This window comes from Lissotriton helveticus, chromosome 10, assembly GCF_964261635.1.
Source record: "Lissotriton helveticus chromosome 10, aLisHel1.1, whole genome shotgun sequence".
Classification (NCBI taxonomy): domain Eukaryota; kingdom Metazoa; phylum Chordata; class Amphibia; order Caudata; family Salamandridae; genus Lissotriton; species Lissotriton helveticus.
This window is the reverse complement of record NC_136071.1, coordinates 252,153,144-252,167,360: the sequence shown is the minus strand read 5'-3', so window position 1 is coordinate 252,167,360 and position 14,217 is coordinate 252,153,144. Positions and strand designations below refer to the sequence as shown.

General features: G+C 45.6%; 1 protein-coding gene across 1 annotated transcript in view; it reads right to left on the bottom strand.

Moving 5' to 3' along the window:
* SMG1 (SMG1 nonsense mediated mRNA decay associated PI3K related kinase) overlaps positions 1-14,217 on the bottom strand; it is a 1,634,890-nt gene that overhangs the window by 738,886 nt on the left and 881,787 nt on the right. The window contains exons 33-34 of the mRNA XM_078665250.1: positions 6,365-6,503; positions 5,490-5,720 (exon numbers count right to left, since the gene is read on the bottom strand). Of these exons, the coding sequence (XP_078521376.1) occupies positions 5,490-5,720; positions 6,365-6,503 (370 nt within the window). The remainder of the gene's footprint in view (positions 1-5,489; positions 5,721-6,364; positions 6,504-14,217) is intronic.

Here is a 14,217-nt window from a genome sequence, read left to right as displayed (position 1 = left end):
GGTTACACCGGAGCTTTCACATTATGCCCAGGCCATAATGGAAGTTAATGAGGCTGATGGTATGAGCAAAATCATGTGGCTAAAACGGGTAAAGACCACTCTGTGATATGGGGATGGCTCATTTATGGGCATCCCCTGCTGATAATGTATTTCCATCAAAAAATGAATTTAAGGCAGCATATTGGAATATGTTGGTTATGAGGCGATTTGCTGCACTAATGGGCCCCTCTCTGTCCAGAGACTTTCTTGAGCTTAAACATGAAGCGAAATATGAAGGGTACTGGGATCTCTTTACTATCCCCAAAGACAGGAATCTTTATCACCAGTTTAGGGTGGGTTCACTCCCTACTAATGTATTTACTAGCAACTGATGTAGCACAAAAAGTGGCAACTGTCTATTCTGTTCTAACCCCTGGCACACATTTTGTTACAAAAATAAATTGTGGAGAATGGATCACTTGGAACTACGTGGCCAGAGTTTTATTATGCCAAATGACTTTCTTAAAAAACCCTCATAAACACACGTAGGGACTCAAGCGGCATATCTTGGTTCTCCGCTAATATACGTTGCGTTAGTGCATCATCATAGGGTTATTTTAGTCAAATGCTTACCTCCACCTGGAGGTAACCACTGGTAACGTAGTAGTGACCAGAGAATTTGGAGTGCTCAAAAAATAAAGGAAAAATAGTGAAATTTAAACATTCTTCGAATGGTCTCAAAAAAGGATTTAATTCAAGTAGATCATTCAAGAATATTAAAATTTTTAGTTGTGTAGTTGAGGATCTAGTTACTGGATCCACTATACTGATCGGTCGACATGTTTCAGTCCCACTGTGCCCAGCGGGTCTACGGGACTTTCTTCAAAACCAAGACTAAAAGGTTAGACTGTACTCACACAACTTGTGCAGCACTTGAAAGTGGTGTTTTGCTCCACTCTCCCAGACTTGAGGGCCAATAGTACCCGTTGATGAAAAAATGAATAACAGAGATATATATAGATATTCAATATATAATAACCCTTCATAACACTGTTACATCTGAAATGTCTTACTCCTATTTAGAGTTAATAATTTGTACTTTACAAATACAAATCCTAACATAATGGAGATCACTGTGATGATTACACTGAGTGAGTGCTGTATATACTGTACACTCTTATGTCTTCCAGAAAAATAAGGGTTTTTTAGAAAGTCATTTGGCATAATAAAACCCTGGCCACGTAGTTCCAAGTGATCCATTCTCCACAATTGATTTTTGTACATTAAGCTTGGAAGCTGAATGGATCTACACTTCTATCTCCCTCCCTTTGATGGACAACACATTTTGTTAGCCTGTCCAGTCTATAGAAAACCTAGGTCTAGATGGTTAAAACCAGTATGTCTAAATCTGGGGACCAGATTAAGTAGCGAGGCTTTCAGGATTTTAAAAACGTCCACTGAAGAGTATATTCTGATTGCCGTCGCTAAGTTCTTGGGCTGGGCGTGGGTGATTCGCTTAAACGGGAAGAGCTGCTAGTAAATACTCTATGTATTATACTTTCTCTCCAGAATATTGCTCACGTATATGTATTTTGTCTGAATTCAAAATTAACTAAATCTGATTGCATATGAATTAAGGATATAGGATCATTACAGGAAGCAGCCTTTTTGTGGTGAACCTTTTAGCTGGTCTGTATTTTTTTTGTTGTTTTTAAGTATTTATTGTACAATTATGTATTTTAAAGGAAGGAGTGATTTAAATTTATGTAATACACCAGTATGTTTAACTTGGTTATATATTATTTTAAAAATATTCTCACCTCTTTGTATTATGTATTAACTTTTGTGATTTTACAAATCGAAATAAAGTTTTTGACTGACTGACTGATATTTGACTAATGAATAAAGGGCCAGAAAAACTTCACTTTTAACTAAGAAAATATAACCTTTAAAATACTCACCAACTCTCTTCATTGGCTTAAATATTTGTATTTTGACTTTTCATGTTTATGTAAAGTCTCCTGAAGGTAATATACAGTGACAAGGGTCCAGTACCTTTACAGCGTTAAATTAGAGGTAAATGAGGTTTTGCATTGAGAAATTACAGTGAAATTACCGCTGTATCAACCGCGACCAGTAGCTGGTAAGACGATCCGACCCCAAAAGGCACCCCTGCACCCAACGCCCTACGGCCTTGTGTGCCCAAACCGACGGTGCCTAACCAACCCCTAACTTCCCAACTTACCTCTCGAAGTGGTGGTCGCACCCAGAAGACCTTCGTCTCCCAGCCTGCAGTGCTTTTGCAAAGCGGAGGTTCTCCACTGAAAACAACAGGGCGTCCGATGTCGAAACAGCACCCTGCACCCGGCCGCCCTAGTGCCGCTGAGGGTGTAACCAGAGAGCATACTTGTCCCTGGGGGACCCCTGAGTCTACCCCCAGAACCTCAACTCCCACTACCAAATACTTGCCTCAAAACCGATAACACTATTTTCCTCCATAGGATAACATTGACTGTTTTTCTGTGAAAAGTTTTTAAGTGTGAAGTTTGAGAAACTAAAGAAATTCTTTAAAATTGCATAATCTAGCAAAAACGGTATACTTCTCTGTGTAAGCCTAGTAATCTCAAAAGTTACTTACCTGCTATTTTACTAAAAAGCCTATTTAAATATATGTACTGCATTTACTAAGTATTGCATTTCTCTGCATCCATACTGTAAACCAAATCAAAGTGCATACACAATTATCGCTCAAACTGTATTTCAATAGCATTACTACTGTCAAGTACTTATTGCTTACCTGTACCAGGCTTGCTTGGTTATAGAAAATATAATAACTAAAATAATATTTTTATACAAAAACAATTGGTCTGAAGTTCAGTCTGAGTGTGTGAATTAATTTGCTGACTGAATGTGTACAGCAAATGCTTAACACTATACTCTGATACTGCTTTACTCCTCGACCACACTACCACAAATAGAGAGTAAGGTTCTATCTAACTTTACCTCTGCCTACCTTTGGGGTTCTACTGGACTCTGTGCAGACTATACCTACCTTTGGTATAGTGTATACAGAGTCAGCTTCCTACACATGATCTTCCTCGTGGAGAACATGCATATACACTTTAAGGAAAGTGGCTGCCCGTTGAATCACCTTGTAACACGCAATGGTGTCATTCGAGGCTGAAATCCTAACAGTAATTGTCCAGAATGGTAGTATTCCCTCAAGTCATCTGTGAGAACCAGGTCGATTGGTGTCTAGTTATGGTCGGCGGAGTCAAAGGAGGTGCATTCCCCATAGGAGGCGTGGGGGAACCCCTACGGTGAGGGTGGGGGCAATGGAGGTGGCGGTCCGGGAGGTGTGATGGGTACGGTAGTGATGATGGAAGAGTAAGTGGGGTGCTCCCTACCTTGCGTTTCTTGGGCTTCGAATCTGTAGGGGGCTGCCAAGCCAGCTGTTCCATGAAATTGAATTTCTTCTTTTGAGGCAAGGTTGGAGAGAGCTTTCTGGATAGTCTCCTTGCAATTTGCAGTCTCTGTAGGATCAATTACTCCGAGTTGCAGAAGCCTGCCATTGATGGAATCTTCAGTGCCTATGGTTGTTACAGCACCAGTGCCATCCTCAGAGTCATCGGAGGCTTCTGGATTGAGATTGGCCTCTGTGCTGGCATCAAGGGTGTCTCTGGCTTCAAATTTCCTCAAGGTTTGTAGACTATCTTGGGATTTGACTACCGAAAATGATCCATGCCCAGTGCCAGGAGCAGCGTGGGCCCTAAACCCTTTGTTTGGTGCTGACCGCAGCCAGAAGGCAGCAGAGGCACTGAAGGCTATGTGTTGTGGTAGGACTATGTTCAATCCCACCAGGACAGTGCTCTGCCTCTGTATGAGGACTCTTTGGAAGCTTGGTGAGGGGATCAGTGCCGACCCTACTCGCAACAGTAGCAGAGGTCTTCGTTTGAGTGTCAGGGTTTGTGGAGGTGAGAAGAGACATCTTGTTCTTCCACATGGTCAGAGTCAGTGGGAAGCAGCACCTCTTGGCTCGACGATGGCTGATGGGCAAAAGCCCAAGACTGCAGCATTCTCACCTTCTTCAACACTAAACTGGGCCTCTTCTCTGAAAAGGTCAGTAGTTTCATCAGAGGCCTGCAGTTGCACCTTTTGAAGAGCCTACTTTCTTCTCGGTCAACACTGGAAAGTCTTCTTTGAGGGAAAGGTGAGGGAGGCCTGGCATTTAGCAACGTCATGGTCAGGGGAGGGGGAGAGGTGGCATTACTCGTGGTGATCGGACAACAGATTTTTGGCAAGGCACTGGGGACAGTATTGGAATTCCATCACCCGAGTCCATTTTCTATGGAGAAGTTGTTGTAGGCGAGGGATGCGTGGCCTTGAAGAGGGCTCCAAGACCCTAACGTTGGGAGCATATGGTTAAGTTGGTCTGCGGAAGCGGTTTAGAATAAACCGGATAACAATTACCTGAAAATCAGAATCAAATTTCACCATATTGGCCAGTGCGGAAGAGTGAAGAAAACAACAAAACTCAAAGCACCAGTAATGCACGTCCAAAGCAGATGGAGGAAAAATACATAATTTATTGCCTATAGGCTTTGACAATTAAGGATGAGTCACAGTGCATCACGTGACTTGAAAGACTTTCTTCAAAAGAAAACTTCCTAATGCTCAAGCCCTAGATGGCAGGAGTATGCAGAGCATGAGTATCTACACAAACAAATACTATGAAAGGATTATGTTACTTACCTGTAAGTATATGTTCTTGGCTTGTAGTGCTGCAGATTCATATGCTCTGCATACTCCTGCCATCTAGTGTTGGGTCCAGAGTTGTGCAAGTTGGGTTTCTTCGAAGTCTTTCGAGTCACAAGACTGGGTGACTCCTTCTCTCAGTGATACTGCGCGTGGGTATTGACTCCTTTGTTTGATATTTTTCCCCACAGGAGGGTGAGAATGGAGTGTAGAGAGTGTGTAAGAACAAAGATGTTCAACATTTCACAATTCTTGTTTATGAATTGAGATTTGATACGTATGCAGCACAAATCAAGGTGCTAATGGTGATCATGATGAAAAATGAAGTTTAAAACATATGCTGTTTGGAAAGCTTGTTTCTCTCAAATGATTTTTATAGTTATACACCTTTGCAGTGTTGTAGAAACCACAAGCAACCGAAAGATGAATTTATCACCAGTGTGAACACTTAACTTGAAAAGCTAGAACTGGCTGTGGTAATGCCTTAAAAAAAGAAAGATGGGGAGACCATCTCAAACATTTTCTTAAGCCCGTGAAATGAATGGGATGAAGGCTTTAATAATAAGGTTGCCTGAGCGTAAACCATTTAGTTACAAATCAAGACACTTCACACACAAACTCAGAGACCAGCGCAAGCAATGCCATCTGACAGCAACCGTACGTTTGCTGCAAACTTAAAGAAACAGCATAACATCTGCCATAAGTTCTCAATAGGAGGCAGAAATATTTCTGAACTGTTGCATTTTGTTACATACCTGACCAGCATTCAGTTTAAGGAAGGTGAAGTAGGCACTGCATGACAATTTATAGAGGCTGAAGATGCGATCAACAACCTTTCTCCACAACTTAATTAGACCCTCTGAGGTATTCTCATCTACATCTGCAAGCCAAGGACAGCTGGCCAACAACTGGCGCCAAATCACATCCACCATGTTGTCCTCTTCATTGTCATCACTTTCTGCTATTTGAAGGGTCATGTCTTCATCCTATAAGACAAAAAAGTAAGAGGTGAGGGTGCACTGCAAGAGTAGTACAGATATAGTAAAACTTTGCCAAAAGTTAATCGGTTGGGTGCACTTCTTGGAAGCGTTTCCGTCAAAACACCTGTATTGACAAAAAGAAGTTGTGTGCGCATGGACCATGCGGGCACATCCCAAGGAGGCACACCGGGGTGGTTCTAACAAATGATTCCAGTGTTTTCAAACTTGATTATTTATTTTCATAATGATGAATTATTTTTTCCATGATATTGTCGTCACATCAATAAAAATTCATGATATTCAATCCTTAATGAGAATGTTCAACGAAAGGAGCCTTTCGTTGAACATTCTCATTATGGATTGAATATCATGAATTTTTATTGATATGACGACAATATCATGGAAAAAATAATTCATCATTATGAAAATAAATAATCAAGTTTGAAAACACTGGAATCATTTGTTTGAACCACCCCGGTGTGCCTCCTTGGGATGTGCCCGCATGGTCCATGCGCACACAACTTCTTTTCATCCTATAAGAAACACAGGTATGACAAAAGCAAAAATGTTGCGTATATCCAAGCTGTGAATCCCTAACAAACATGTTAACTGGTATTTTGAGAAAATGACTGAGGGACATTTTTACTTGCCTGAATCCCTGCAGGTCGACACATTGCTTGACCAAGAATTCCATAGATCTTTTCTTGATCTTCATCTGAAACATTGTCGGGAAGTAGATTCTGAGCCTCCGATTTTTCTTCAGGGAGTAGACGGACTCCTTCACCCTGACTAAACACAATAAAAAAAATAAAAAAATTGTAACTAATGTTTGTTTTTTTAATGAGTACTCGTTACAAGTTCAGGATAGGTGTTGGACAAACATCCATTGGTTGGTAATTACCCCAAACCTTATGCCTTCCTCCCTCCTGTTGTGCTGAATTTGTTTCTGTTAGCTTTAGGACTCTCGGTAATTGACCAATGCTAACCAGTGTTAAAGTGCTTGTGACCTCTTCTTCAAACACGATAAAATTGGCCTACAACTAACTTACAATTTAATTTACTATTACTTCTGAGTCCCTGGTAAATAGTTCTACATCTAACCATGGCCGGAAAATTAATTGCTACTAGTGTCATCCACTAAAGTAGCCTTTGTAAACAAGTCTCAGGCCTGCCACAGCAGGTAGGCCCTAAAGGCTCATTGGGAAGGGTGCATTGTATTAAACAAAACAAAATAGAACTTGTGCACTTAAGTTTTATATGTCCTGGCAGAGAAAACTCCAAAAGTTCTTTTTCCATTGTTGTAAGGCCTCTCTCCCCCATTGCCTAACACTGAGTAACCATATTAAATTTAACATGTGCTAATTTATATTGTAAGCAGATAGAAATATATATTTACACCCACATTCATTGCAATTTAAGATCCGCTTTAATGTTGAAGTCTGATTTTAAGTTACAACTCTGAAAATGTCACTTTAAGAAAGTTAACATTTTCTGGTTCCAACCATATATGCCTTCTGCCAGTGTCCTAGGTGACATGACTGAGAAGGATTTGCTGCTAGGGTGTTTGCACTGCTTCCAGACAGTAACACAAAGGGAGCTTAGGTGTACAAAGGATAGGCCATCTTGAGGGGAAGAGGAAGAACTTCCCAGAACCAGATGCAGGGGTTAGGAGATAGAGAACGAATACACACAGACACAGACACCAGGTATTAATATTGGACCTCCAGGGCCATTCTGTAGAACACTCCTCGACGTGTGGAAGTTATAGAAGGACTGCCCTGCTGCATGAAAGATTGCCTTGCTGTCTGAGATGGAAGACTGGACCTACTTGTCCTTATCCCAGGCTACCCTAAGTGACTTTAAAGGTCAGTTGGCCGGCCTCCTGTGTGAGCTACAGTGACACAACAAAAGCTTCAGATGTCTCCCTGCAACTGCCCGGCTAACTTGCTGCAACTGGGCTTGCCTGAGTCCTGCTCTTTGTCTCTGTCAGAGTGAGTCCTGAACCCCAAGAGGTGCCCCCCCTCTGCCATGTACCCTTGGCTGGCATCAGAGAGATCTCCTCCTTGACTAACGGAGGATCAAACAAACTAATGCACAGTCCCACAAATCTTCACTCCACAGCTGAGAGCTTAATAGGAAACAACGTGAAGCCTCGCAAGGGTTATGGTTGCTGCCCAAGTGGGGTTCCAAACCCTTCAACCAAAAACCCAGTTTCTCTGTAAGCAAATACAATGGATATATTGCAATTCTTTTGTGATGGCATGCAACCCCTCTCTATAGATAGATATGAATACGTCTCCACTAACCACAGTACGAAGTTCAAAAAAAAGGAAAAGTCACTTACCTGTAATCCTAGTTCTCTTCCAGGTAAATCTTCCTCATTCTCAAATTCTGGATAATCCCAACCTTGTGTGGGATTCTGGAACAATTTCCTAATTAATATATAACTATATAACTCCTTGCACCATCTGACACCTCTTACTATACTGATACCCCAAAACAAGCCTTTCTAAACTCTTCCCTCTGACTCTTCCCCTCCACATCCCTTTTTACTCATCCCAAGCCTCCCACTACTGCTATGACCTAAAAAAACAAACATCTAAATCCTTCACTCTTCTATCCCTCCACTATCCTTTTCAATCAAAATAACATGTCCACTTCTCAAATTTCATATTTCACTATACTAATTCACCACTAATCCTTTATGGGTTCCAGAGTAGTATGCTACCCGCCGAAAAAAGCGCTTGAACACCTCATTAGGGGTAGCAAGCACTATATAAATGCAAACCTTTGTCCCTCTTCAATCCCTCTGCTACCCTTCTCAATCCAAATAACTGACTAACATATCCACCACTCAAATTAACTTTTATATTTCACTATTCTAATTCAACGCTGAACCTTTAATGGGTTCTGGAGTAGGGTGCTACTCGCCGAAAAAGCGATGCGATGCCTTGTCAGGGGTAGTAAGCTTTATATAAATGCATTTACAGTACAGTATGAACAAGTTACTTCCCTTCGGTAACGATATATCTGTAAGAAACATAGGTTAGTTATAGATTCCTTACCTTAGAATTACCCCCAGTCAGACTGGATCCGGAAAGTTTTTTATTAGCAGTACCCCTGTGCATTGGAAGGTGACTTTGGTCGACTCCACGTCCATCGTCATGGTCGCCGGCATGACGTCGCGTAGCTACATAGACGCCGCCCTCGAACGCTGACGTGACTGATATAAACGATTTTCCATCCCAGAAGCGCAGAGCCATGCAAGACACAGACCACTGGTGCACAAAACTAGGGCCCTGAAAGGAAGTCCTTAACCCTAGAAGTCAGTTTGCAGAATAGCGAGGATGGGTGGGGCGGTAAGGAATCTAGAACTAACCTATGTTTATTACAGATATATCGTTACCGAAGGTAAGTAACTTGTTCATCTGAAAGAAACAGTTAGTTATAGATTCCTTACCTTAGAATAGATACCCCAGCAAAACCAGCCCCAGAGGTTGGTCTGCAAATTAAGTTCACACCAGAAAGTCCTGGAGAACAGAACGGCCAAAGAAGCCATTTCTCTGGAGTTGGCTGTCCAGGCAGTAGTGCTTGGTGAACGTGTGCAGCGATGCCCACGTAGCTGCCTGACAGATGTCATGTAGGGAGACTCCCCGTCCCAAAGCAGTAGTAGCTGCCTTCGCCCTGATGGAATCGGCGCGCAGCCCCACTGGAGGCTCCTCCTTTGCCAAAGAATAGCAGGCCTTGATGAACTGAACAACCCATCTGGAGATGGTCAGTTTGTGCACAGCCCGACTTTTCTTAGCGCCCGCATAACCAACAAAGAGCTGGTCGTTCACCCAGAATTGTTTGGTGCAATCTAAGTAGAAGGAGAGCGCACGCTTTGGATCCAGACGGTGGAGCCTCTCTTCCTCTTTTGAAGGAGGCGGAGGCGGAAAGAAGGTGGGCAAAGTGATGAAAAGAAGTGACCACCTTTGTAAGACAGGAAGGTCGAGTTCTGAGGACGACCTTGTCCAGATGAACAGCCAGAAAGGGAGGCTTGGATGAAAGAGTTTGTAGTTCACTCACCCTGCGCGCAAAGGTGATGGCCACCAGAAAGGCAGTTTTCAGGGTTAAAAGCTTAGTAAGAACGAAGTTCAAGTCCCACTGAGGCATTACAAACGGATCAGGAGGAAAACGATGAGTAATGCCCTTAAGAAATCTATTTACAACAGGGGACTTAAAAAGAGAAGACTGATCTGGAAGTCTTTAAAAAGGCTGAAATGGCCAAGAAGTAGCCCTTAAGAGTGCCCAGAGCAGAGCCCTGCTGGGCCAAAGACAGAAGGATCACCCTGTGCACCATGCCACAAATGTATTTCATCTGCAGGCGTATACCGTCTTAGTGGAGGGACGCCTGGCTGCCAAGATTACATCACAGACTTCAGGAGGCAAGTCAAATGACGTCAACTGCCGCTGCCCAATCTCCATGCAAGGAGGTGAAGGCTGGGCAGGTTGGGGTGGAGAAACGTCCCCTGCTGCTGCAACAGAATATCCTCCGGAAGAGGCAGTCGGATTGGAGGATCGATGGCTATGTTGAGCAGCTTGGGATACCAGACTCTTCGTGCCCAATCCGGAACCACAAGAATGACTTGGGCCTGGTCGCGCTTAATCTTCTTCAGCACTCTGGGCAGAAGTGGTATAGGGGAAAGGCGTGTAGAAGACCCCAACTTCACTTGCAACAAAAAGCGTTGCCAAGCGAGTGCCGCCTTGGAAATGCCAACGCGCAGAATTGCTGACATTGCGCGTTCTCTTCGGTGGCGAATAGATCTAACTAAGGCTCTCCCCATGGTTGAAAGAGACATTGCGCCACCTCCGAGTGAAGATGCCATTCGTGATCCATCATGCACTTTCGGCTGAGTTAGTCCGCCCTGGCGTTCAGTGAACCTGCCAAGTGTTGAACCACTGGGGATATGCACTAATGTTCCAGCCATGTCCAAAGAAGGAGGGCCTCTTGACATAGGGTCCACAACCCCACCCCGCCTTGTTTGTTGCCGTACCACATGGCAAAGGGGTTGTCTGTGAACACCTGCACTACTCTTCCCCGGACAGAGGAGAGGAATGCTTTTAGTGCAAGACAAATCGCCTGAAGCTCCAGAAGGTTGATGTGGAGCTCGGACTCCACCGGAGACCAAAGTCCTCTGATCTCCGCCTCTCCCATGTGGCCGCCCTATCCCAGAAGGGATGAGTCTGTCACCATTGTGCGTTATGGTTGGGGAAGAGAGAGGGATCTGCCGTTGACCCAGTCCTGGTTCGTGAGCCACCACTGCGATTGTCGTGCAGAGCCCTCCGAGATCTGGACGCAATCGGACAGATTCCCCTGATGCTGAGCCCACTGGAATTTCAAGTCCCACTGCAGAGCCCGCATGATCGACCAGCAGGAGGCCATGAGGCCCAGCAGCCTCAGGGTCATCCTGACCAAAACACGGGAGAGAGGCTGAAAGATCGGAATCATAGTCTGAATATCCCGGACTTGCTGTTCGGGAGGATAACCCGGAACTGCATCGTGTCCAGAACCACTCCGATGAAGAGGAGCTTCTGAGAGGGGTCAGGTATGACCTCGGCACGTTGATGGAGAACCCCAGCGAATGCAGGAGGTGGCCGTAGTCAAAGTGGGAGACGACTGCCTGGGGCGAGCTCGCCTTCAACAACCAGTCATCGAGATAGGGGAAGATTGGAGCCCCTGATCTGAGCCGTTGAGCTGGGACCACCGCCATCACTTTCGTGAACACCCGAGGGGCGCTGGTAAGGCCAAATAGGAGCACGATAAACAAAGTGCTTGTAACCTACTGTTAACCGCAGGTAATGCCGGGGTGCCTGCAGGACGGGGATGTGAAAGTAAGCATCCTGCAAGTCCAACGCTACCATCCAGTCTCCGGGGTCGAGGGCAGACAAGACCTGAGCGAGCGTACACATCTTGAACTTCTCCTTCCAGAGGAAGCGGTTGGCATTACTGAGATCCAAGATAGGATGCAGGTCTTTGTCCTTCTGTGGTAAATAAATAATTAATTACCGGTACCATTTTTGAATACATTAATAATAACAGATAGCTCAATAAATAAGAGGCAGGATCCGATGTATCTGAGTCGAACGGGCTCTATTCAGGCAAAAGGGAAGGGACAGGATCGGGACAGCCTGAGATAAAATAGAGAGGCAGCTGCAACGTTTCATCAACAGTACAAGGTATATATAGTAAAACATCACAATTACATTACATACAGTAGGCGTAACAAGTGACAAGCGTAAGATAAGAACACATGGGCGTGAAATGAAGGCGTGCACAGGGCGTGCACGTAGACATGTGATGAGAACGTCACAGAAGTGTCATGAATGGGCGGAAACATGGAGGGGGCTACCTGAGCAGCTGGAACCTTTAACCTAGTGGTGCGCGCAAACGGGCAATGACGTGTTACCGGGGAGAACTGGGGGCTATGACTTCTGCGCTAGAAGAGGAGGCTAAAGTCTGCGGTGTCAGGACGACATGTACCTATAGCATATCTGGTATCTGGTGTTTGGAGTACATGTTGATAGAATCTAAAAGTTATCAGGGCAAAGGCTACTTGACACTAAGGCTGGTGCATGCATATATTCTACATGTATTGCGTGTGCTATGAATCTTCATGAATATTAATATAGTAATTCTCTTGCATGGAGACAGAAAGACTAGACTATAGCTGGAGATGTTTATACGGTTCGCTAACTTAGAAATGTGAAGACGGAGAGCTGAACTGATAACTAGAGGCATAACATATTCTTGGCAGACAGGCAGGCAGAGCCAGGCCGGGCACCGCGCTGCTTGGCAGGAAGTAAGTGAAGGGTCAGGGATGCAGGTGGGGGCTGCTTCGCTCCTCGGAGTAGGTTCAGGAGACTGGAGCTAGAATCTGGTGTCCGGGCCCTTTGAGGCCTAGAAACGGGGACAATGCGGGGAATTAACGTGCACACTGTAAAACGTGGCAACATAGGCCTAATACTCGTTGCTTTCACGAGAACTGGATACTGGCATACTAGAGTGGGACACAACTGTAATTGCGTCTTTAATCGATCATAGGGGGATACATGCATATCGATCATGCACATACAACATAGGATGGGGAACACGTAGGCACACATGACAAGGCAAAATTCAATTTTCCTCACTTCTTGGGGGAGGGAGTAGCCCCTTCAGACTATCTGCAAAACTCACCTGTCTGACGTGATGGTGCGCCAGTGGGGGAGGTGATGGCAGATCCTGCCGCCCACTGGCGTTTGATGGCCCTCAAAGGTCAGACTAGGAGGGTTTGGAGGCTGCTGCAGAGAGGGCTGTTGTGTACTGGCCCGCCCGCTGGCCCCAAGAATCACGCCGGTGGTCCCACATCCCCCGCCACGCTGGGGCTGAACAGCCTGTGCTGGCCTGTGGATCTGGGCGGGACATGGTGGGGCACCGCTGTCGTAGCCACGAAAGGGGCGAAAGGCAGACTGCGCAGGGCCAGTGGTGGAGAGGCCAAGGACCTTAAAGCGTTCTAGCGCGCTGTCTGTCTTGTCGCCGAAAAGGCGACTGCCGTCAAAGGGCATTCAACATTCCCTGAGAAAACCAGTCGAACGCAACCAGGCGTAGCGTCGAAGGGCTACTGACATGGAAATCGTTCTGCCAAGTGTGTTGGCTGTATCCAGCCCACAGCGGATGGTTAACTTTTTGGCGTCTCTCCCCTCGGCAACTGCTTGAGAGAGTGTGGCCCGGGCCTCCTCCGGGCACTGAGGCAGCACTTGAGCCACCGTATCCCACACAGAGCGTGTGTAACGGCCCAACAGACATGCAGTGTTTCACGACCGCAGTCCCAAACTGGCAGAAGAAAACATTTTCTTCCCAAGGTGGTCCTGTTTTTTGGATTCCCTATCCGGTGGAGCGGTAGGGAAGGCGCCTTTAGGAGTGGAGGCTTAAACCACCAAGCTCTCAGGAGTGGGGTGTTGGGAGAGGAAAGTGGGGTCGACGGGCGGTGGAGTCGGGTAATCATCCTGCCCACAGGAGCCCGTGTTGGGGATGAACCACATGCCCAAAAGGATGTCCTTGAGAGCTTCATTAAACAGCAGAAGGGGCTTCGAAGAGCTCGCTGCCGGTTGAAGGACCTCTGTCAGGAGGTTAGTCCTGACTGCCACCGTAGGTGGAGAGCCTCGACTGCCACCGTAGGTGGAGAGCCTCGGCTGCCCTACGCAACACCACTGTATATGACGCTTGCTCCTCGACTGCCACGCTAGGAAGAGACAACATGCCTAGGTCTGGGGGAGGCGTCCAGACCACTGGCATCCCACAGTTCCTCTCCCCATTCCGGATCAGTAACTAACTGGTCTGTTAAAGGGTCACCAGACCCCTCCCAATCTTCCTCACCCTCCTATAGCTGACATCAGTCGGGAACAGGACGGCATGCTTTGATTCCGGGCATTCCTTGTGCACCAGGAGTCAGATGAGACTCAAAAACAAAGTCGACAAAAG